This window comes from Belonocnema kinseyi, chromosome 9, assembly GCF_010883055.1.
Source record: "Belonocnema kinseyi isolate 2016_QV_RU_SX_M_011 chromosome 9, B_treatae_v1, whole genome shotgun sequence".
Lineage (NCBI taxonomy): Eukaryota > Metazoa > Arthropoda > Insecta > Hymenoptera > Cynipidae > Belonocnema > Belonocnema kinseyi.
In genome coordinates, this window is record NC_046665.1 from 51,090,539 (window position 1) to 51,099,645 (window position 9,107).

General features: G+C 25.3%; 1 protein-coding gene across 1 annotated transcript in view; it reads right to left on the reverse strand.

The window, feature by feature from the left end:
* LOC117180847 (probable ATP-dependent RNA helicase Dbp73D) overlaps positions 1–9,107 on the reverse strand; it is a 43,221-nt gene that overhangs the window by 17,218 nt on the left and 16,896 nt on the right. Inside the window, exon 4 of the mRNA XM_033373381.1 lies at positions 6,052–6,265. Coding sequence (XP_033229272.1) covers positions 6,052–6,265 — 214 coding nt within the window. The remainder of the gene's footprint in view (positions 1–6,051; positions 6,266–9,107) is intronic.

Here is a 9,107-nt window from a genome sequence, read left to right on the forward strand (position 1 = left end):
ATGAAACGACTTGACTCAACATCAGTGGAAAATGTTTGAAAATAACGCAGGATTCAAAAATATTTACGGGAGCCTACATAGAGTTGACTAAGGTGTACTATATGTTTTTTGGGTCGCTGCATACGAATCCATCTTCAAAATGACTCCATCATGTCAGGATTTTGATTAAAATTTAAAAAAACAATGTTAATTTATGAGTTGTTATAACAATTCTCTCACTGGGAATATTAAATATAACATTTTTAGACAAGAATACAAATTTTTTTTCATCATTTGATTAAAATTCTGACATTGCTCGAATTTTTTTTCATATTTATCACTTTGCGTCGGTTCGGAAAAAACCGATTCCATTTGAATAATGCACATGTCTAGTTTCAACCAAAAAATATGAAACTTCTATCAAAAGAAATCAATTTTTAAACTAAAAAGATGAATTTTCAACCAAGAAGATTAATCTTCTACAAAACAAAATTTTAAAATAAATTACTAAATTACTGAATTAAATTCTAACATAAAATAAAACATTTCAACCAAAGAGATGAATTCTCCAATCAAAAGAGGAATTTCAAACAAATAAAGATTTTTTAGACAAGAAAGGAAACAATTAATCTAAATGATGAAACTTTCAAGACAATAGAAGAATTTCCCGTCAAACAGATACATTTTAACCTGAAAAGATGAATTTTCAACAAAAAAGTTCATTTTCAGTTAAAAAAGAAAATTTTAACAGATAAAGAAAAGAAAAAAACAAATTTTCAACCAAAGAAATGAATTTAGTTTCTTTTTCTCTACTGGTATCATAACAATATTTTTAAAATGCTATTTTATTCATTAATGTAAAAAAAAATCTATTAAGATTATGAATTTTCAGCAAAAAAAAAAAGATTTTTTAACAATGTGGTTCAATTTTCAACCAAGTAGTTCAATTTTCAGCCAAAAAAGATACATTTTCAAAGAATAATGTAATAGTATATATTTCAATGAAAAAAAGACGACTATCCTACAAAAAAGTTGAATTCTCAACCAAAAAAAAAATTTAACCAACAAAGATTTCAATTAAATTTTGAAATCCAAGTTATACATTTTCAACAAAATGTTTCTTTTCTACCGAAATTGTTTAACTTTGAACCCAAAGAGATGAATTTTCAATTAACAAGGATGACTTTAACCAAACTCAAGGTAGCCGTCTTAATCAAAGAAAAAATTCTCGGTCATTTCCCTGTTCACAAACATTTTTCACGCTCAATGCTGCAAATTAAGATTAAAATTTTATTTATTTAAGAAATCTTTCCAGAACCTGAAATTTGTTAAAAATCCTGCCAAATTAAAAAAAAATCTTTCAAATCTTCCACATTAGTTTTTGATAATTTTGTCAATGTTTCTCAATCTTTTTAAATATTCTCTTAAAATTAATTTTTTAAATTAAAAAATCATTTACAATTTTCTAAAGGGAATGTTTTTTATTCTTCTGAAGCCTTTCAAAATTCTTAAAAAGCTTCTAAATTTTCTAGTCGAAATCTGCCAAAATTTATATTTGATTTTAAATTAGGCCGTGGACTATAATTTTTTAAAAACTCTTAAATATCTTTTCAACTTACTTCAATTTTTTTAAAGAATAATAGGTGTTTAATTATTATTTATACATCAGAATTCAAAAATTTGACTTACTAATTACATTTTTGTAAATAGAACAATTAAAATTGTAACGTTCAAAGGTTAGGTTTTTTTTATTTAGTTTTGAATATTTAATTTATAATTACTGATTTTAACTGAGCAGCCAGATACTTCTAAGTATTAAGTAATTATGAACAAAATATGAATATATTACTTTGAAGTTATTAAAAATTATTAAATACATTATAAAGTTTCAATCTGGCGTTTACATTTGTTTGACTAATAAAGCTTTTCAATTAAGACAGTTAAATTTTTAACTTAAAAATCTGGAACTTCTTAATTTCAAGTCTTTAAAACTGCATTTTAAAATAATTTTAATTAAAATGTACGCTAAAAAATTTAAATGGAAAATTTTTTAAGTAAGAGATTTTCGAATTACACATTCTAAAATGAAAATCATAATTGAAAAAGATAACAATTTAACTACTTATTTAAAAAACGATTTCAATCAAAACTGGCTAGTTGTTTTTTCTAAAAACTTGTAAATTTCTAGGTCGAAAAATAAATTCACGGCAATTCCCGGCTTCACAAAATTCCCGGTTTCTCGGTCCATAAGTCACCCTGAAAATTGTTGAATTCTCAACCAAATAATAAAATTTTCATCTAAAAACATAATCGTCAGGAGAAAGCAACATTTTCAAAATTACATAACTTTTTCCTGACCAATTTTTTATTTTCCCTGATCATTAATATTCAAAAGACCAGAAAACTGACCTTGAAATTTTTTAACCTAGAACATTTTGTACAAGGAATAAAATAATTTCAAATAAAAATAAATTTGTTTAAAATGTATTATCCTTGAGAGTTACAGGATAGTCGTTTTAACAAAAAAAAATGCCCGGTCATTTCCCGGTTCAATAAAATCAAATACGAAATCTAAAAATTGTTCCATTCGAATAAAAACTGAACTGCAAATGAAAACATTCAACGTGAAATTCTTGAATTTTAAACTTTGAAGATTAAAGTTTAAAAGTTTTTTTCATTCAACAATTTTGTATTCAAACTCCCAATTTACAAGTATAAAATGGAAGCTACAGTCATTTTTGAACTAAACAATGTTATATTAAATGCTTTTATAAATCTAAGACTTCAAAGATTCAGTTCTAAAAATATACATCCAGGTTATCATTTTCAATGCTCTAAATCAAAGAATCAATCAATGAATTTGAACACGTTTGAAATTATACCATTTTAAGCCATTTTTTATTCTAATTGCAGCTCAGAATTAGTTAAAAGTTGAAAATTCCCTGTTCAAATCCAGAATTTTTATTTTGTTCGGAAATTCTCCATTTCAAGTAATTGTAACAATTAGAATTTTTTGTCAAATTCTCTGTTCCAATTCATAATTAAAATTTTTTTTTAAAATACCTCATTTCAACACAGAATAACAATTTTGTTTGAAAAATTTAATTTTCTATTGAGGATTGTTATTCTTGGAGATAAATTCCAATTCCAGCTCAGAATTGGTTTAAAATTGAACAATTCCAGTTCAAATTCAGAATTTTAATTTTTTAAGAAAACGTTTCATTTCAATTCAGAAATTAAATTCTTTGAAAAAAATCCTGACCAAATGAAGAATTTTAATTCTTTTCGAAAATTCTCCATTTCAAATAAGAATGATAATTTTTTAGTAAAATTCCCTGTTCCAATTCATAATTTAAATTGTGTCAAAATTGAAATTTCGATTCAGAATTGTTATTCTCCTGGATGAAGTCCAATTCCAGCTCAGAATTGGTTAAAAATTAAACATATCCAGTTCAAATCCAGAATTTAAAAATAATTCTTCAAGAAAATTCTTCTTTTCAACTTAGAATTACATTTTTTTAGAAAATCCCCTGTTTAAACTCATAATTATAATTGTTTTCGAAAATATCCTCTTTCAACTTAGAATTATAGTGCATGATCTCGCGACAATTCTATGGACGTCATTTTAGTACTCACGAAAATGTCAGATTCTTTTGTTTTCATAGTCAACAATTCGAAACTCGTTGACTGGCTAGCAGCTGTTAGTGCATTTTGTAACAATTTATCGTTAAACTGGTAAAAAATTTGCGTGAAAAGACGTAATTTTAGTACTCTTGAAACCTATTGGGAATGATTGTTTGAATGCTAAGAACTAACAAAAAATTTGACTGGCAGCTTCTCGGTGGTGCCAAAGTTGACTGGCCGGCTTTCAAGCATATAAAAAATGACAGGATGAAAATTAGAACCGTCATTTTAGTACTCATTTTAGTTCTCCCAATAAGTGTCAAGAGTACTAAAATGATGATTCTTCACTGGAATTTTTGACATATTTGACAGCCTTCGAGTCAGAACATTATACCGTGAAAAGTTTGAAGGCGCCTCCAAATAATGTTTTAATTAGGTTAATAAATAATTAGTATATAAATAATTAATAATAAGTTTGTAAAATCTTTTTTATAAAAAACACAGTTTTTATACGGCCTGCTGTACATAAGGGTGCTTCACAAAAAGTATGTTTTTATTTTTTTGCGACCGTATTGCGTCAGTTTGTTACTCTGGTTTCATCCTGTCATTTTTTACACGGTTCTCAGCATTCAAACAAACATTTCCAATGGGTTTCAAGAGTATTAAAATGATGTTTCTTCACTCGAATTTTTGGCATGTTTGACAGCTTGTCAGTCAACTTTGGCACCACCGAGAAGCTGCCAGTCAAATTTTTTGTTAGTTCTTAGAATTCAAATAATCATTCCCAATTAGGTATTTTCACTTCAACCATCGGCTAACTTCACTTTGTTGAAAGCTGAGGGGAAACAATGGATCAATTGCACGACACAAAACTTTATTTCTGTAATATTTTTGTAATTAATAATCATTATTATCATTTTATTATTTCATTAAATAGTAATTAAAAAATATAAAATATTTTTCAAATACAGTTATATAAAAAAAATTAGCTTTTACGAAGATATTAGCAAAATAGGGCAAAAATGAACTGAATCCTATACATTTGATCCCTTGTTTTCCCCTCAGCAACCAACGAAGTGAAATTAGCTGTTGATTGAAGTGAAAATACCTAATGGGTTTCAAGAGTACTAAAATGGCGTATTTTCACTCGAATTTTCGACCAGTTTAACGATAAATTGTTACAAAATGCACCAACAGTTGCTAGCCAGTCAACGAGTTTCGAACTGTTGACTATGAAAACTTAAGAATCTGAAATTTTCGTGAGAACTAAAATGACGTCCATAGAATTGTCGCGAGTTCCCGGACTATTAGAATTCATTCTTTTAAAAAATTCCCTGTTCAAGCTCGGAATTTATTAAAATTTTTAAATGTCCTGTTACAAACCAAATTATAGTTCTTTCGGATAAACACCAGTTTCAACTAAGAATTGGTTAAAATTTGAAAATTCCCTGCTTCAACTCAGAATTAGAATTCTTTAAAAAAAATTTCCTATTACAATTCAGAATTTCGTTCCTTTTCGAAAATTTTCAGTACTAACTCAGAGATTCTTAAAATTTGAAAATTCCGGGTTCCAAATGAAAATTAGTATTATTCTGGTTAAATTCCATTTCCAACTATAAATTTGTGAAAAACTAAAAATTCCCTATTCAAATTAAAAGTTAAATGATTTTTATTTTATATAGTTTAAAATCCTTAAAATGCTTCAAAATTTTTATTTCAAAATCTTGAAACAACTGCATGTTCTTTTACATTTTTTCAAATTATTATTTTTTAATTCTGCCAAATTGAAGAAATAAATGTTTTTAAATATTCTCTTAAAATTAGTTCATTAAAATGAAAAATAATTTTAAATTTTCCTAGGAAATGTTTTTTATTCTACTGAAGCCGGTCAAAATTCTTAAAAACCATCTGAATTTTTCGTTCGAAAAATGTAATTGTTCTTTTTCTTAATTAAAAAATTTCTAATTGAATGGTATAAAAATAGAATGTGTTAGAGTGAAATATTATTTGAAATTTCATAAAAGCTTTTAATTATGAATAGATTACCTTAAAGTTATTTTAAAACTGAAAATAGTTTATAAAGTTTAAATCTGGCGTTTACGTTTGCTTAACTAATAGGACTTTCAAATGGAAACAGTTAAATTTTTAAGGTAAAAATCTGGAAATTCTTAAATTTAAGTCTTTAAAACTGCATTTTTTCTAAAAATTTGTAAAGTTCCCGGTGAAAAATAAATTCACTGTGATTTCCCGGTTTCTGGGTCCAACGGCCACTTATAAAAAATTCCTGACTTCCGCAAGATTTTTTTTAACCTTGACTTTCCCCTGATTTCCAGGTTTTCCCTGACCTGGAGTCACCCTCTATTGTCATATTATTATTCTCGCCTTGTAATGGACCGTAGCCGGGCAATAATATGAAAAATAATTTTTTTAAATTTTATAATCATTTACTTGTTCAAAATGTTGTGAAGAGTGAGAATGGGTGCTTTGGAATGCGGCATTGGAAGTTCTTGAAGCCAATCAAAAGTTTCTCGATCTGCTTCATCGATTACAAGGAATTCAAGGTCGCTGAGATAAAAACCAGGTGTACGGTGTATGTGATCTATTAAACGGCGAGGGGTTGCTACGAGAATATCGATTCGACTTATGGAATTTCCCTTGTGATCTGAAAAAATTAGAAGTAGATGATGATTAGGTTATTTATTCTTAAAATTAATTTACTTTTAATTTACAAATAGAAAATGTTTAAAGTTGAGAAACTTTTAATTCTAAGACTTGAAATTTTTCAAATTTGATTTAATTAGGGTTGCTATTAAATCTCAATTTCGAAATTGCCTGACTATCCCTGACATTTCTCTGACCAATTCTTGATTTTCCTTGATCGTTATAAATTTTTCTACTAGGTATTAAAACAATCCTAAACGTATATGATCTATAACGTTAATGCAAATTAAATTTGGTTTCTACATTTATAATAAAGCGATGACCGCAGCCAAACACGTGCAATGTCTACCCAAAAAGATTAGTTTTCAACAAAAATGCATGAACTTTCAACTTAAAAAGATAAATCTTCAACAAACAAACAAATAATTAACCAAATAGTTGAATTTTCCACAATAATAACAAAGTTTTTGTAACAAACTAGATCAATCCTCAACATAAACAGATCAATTTTACAACTAAAAAGACGAATTTTAGATTAAAAAGATAAATTTTTAACTTAAAATAGAACAGTGCAATTTTTCATTGAAGAAATAAGTTTTAACCAAATAAAATCAATTTTCAACAAAATAATTAAATTTTCAACCAAGCAGATTAATTTTGAACTAAAAAGATTAAATTTCTACAAAAAAATAGAATAGATACATTTTTAGTTAAAAAAATTATTTTTCAAATAACAAAAAACGAAAAAAATTTAAAGAAAAAGCTACAGTTTCAACAGAAGAAGTAAATTTAAGAAAAAATGGAACATTTCAATTTTCAGTTAAAAAATTATTTTTCAATCAAAATCAACAAATTTAAAAAAGTAAAATTTGGTATCCATGGAAATAATTTTTAACGAAAAATTTACATTTTCAATTAAGAAGATTAATTTTCTACCGAAAAAGATGATCTTTTAACTGAATATATGAATTTTCAACAAAATAATTCTATTTTTAACCAAAGAAATGAACTTTCAAAGAAAAAAAGAATTTTTTACCGAGAGAAGCATTTTTTCAACAAAAATTCAACAAAATAAATTAATTTTCAACTAAAAAAGATCAATTTTGAAACAAAAATTGAATAGTTACATTTTCAGTTCAAAAATTTTTTTTTAACCAAAAAAATAAAAATTAGAGTAGTTAAATTTTCAACCGAAAAAATTATTCTTGAACGAAAAATTTTAATTCTATACCAGGAAGATTAATACTATACTATACCGCAAAAGACGAATTCTCAACCAAACAGTTGAATATTCAACCAGAGAAAATGCAATATTAAAGAAAAATTAAAGAGTTAAATTTTCAGTTGAAAAAAATAAATTTTCCGAAAAAAAAATCAATAAACTAGATAATTTTTCTACCAGAAAATATGAATTCTCAACAAAATATGTAACATTTTATGTTTCAAACAAAAAATATTTTTATTTGATATCAAAGACAGTTTAACTGAACCAAAAAACATTAATTCGCAACAAAATTTTTAAATTTTAAAGTCAAAAAACGAATTTTACACAGAAGAGTTGCATTTTCAACCCAAAAATATTAATTTCCTACCAAAATAGTGGAATTTTCAAATAAGAAAGGCGAGTTTTCAACAACATAAATGAATTTTCCATTAAAAAAGATAAATATTCAAGAAAAAATGGAACAGTTACATTTTCAGTAAAAAAAAAAAGTTTTCAATCAAAAATATAAACGTTAAATTTGCAACCTAAGAAATGACTTTTCGACCAAAATACTGAAGTTTCAACTAATAAGATTACGTTTCAACCAAAAAGACGAATTTTCGACTAAAAAATATCCAATTTTTACTTATAATAATATTGTTTAATTTTCAGTTGAAAAAAAAGTTTAAACCAAACAAAATGTTGAAATTGACAACCAAACAGATGCATTTTAACCAAAAAGAATAAATGTCTACCAATAAATTAAATAGGTAGTTCAATTTTCGGTTAAAAACCTAATTTTCATTCGGAAAACAAATTTAAAATAAAAAGCTACATTTTTTAGGAAAAATATAAATTTTCAACCAATAAGATTAATTTTTGACTGAAAAAAAAAATATATATATATATTCCAGCAAAAATAGAGCAACTTAATGTTCAGTTAAAAAATTTCTTTTGAATAAAAATCAACATATTTAAAAAAAAATAGTAAAATTTCCAACCAAAGAAATTCATATTGAACCAAAATTATCAATTTTCCACTAAGAAGATTAACTTTTATCTAAATAAATTATTTTTCAACAAAATAATTAAATTTTTACCAAGGAATGAATTTGATTAAAAATGAATTTTCGATCAAAAATATGAATTTTCTACACAAAAAAAAAAACAAATTTAAAATAAATTACATGAATTTTCATCTAAAAAGATTAATTTCGAATACAAATTGAAGAAAATGTTTTTGAGCCAAAAAGATGAATTCTCAATGAAAAATTTAATATTTGATATTTCAACAAAAACGATTTTAATTATACACCAAAAGAAGTTAAATTGCACAACAAAATACGAATTTTCAACAAAACAGATGAATTTTTAAACTGAAAAGAGCAATTCTCAACAGGAGTTGAATTTTGAAATCAATAATATGAATTTTTAACAAAAAGTTCACTTTCAACCAAATAGTAATTTTTGTATGCAAAAAGACGAATTTTCAAACAATTCTGAAATTTTTTCACCACACGATGAATTCAGCCAGAAAATGAAAACATTACATATTTGTAAGACTTAAATTTTATTAGCACATTTTCTTGTCTAAATATAATTTCATTAAAGTTTTACGTTTATTTAATTAACAGAATTT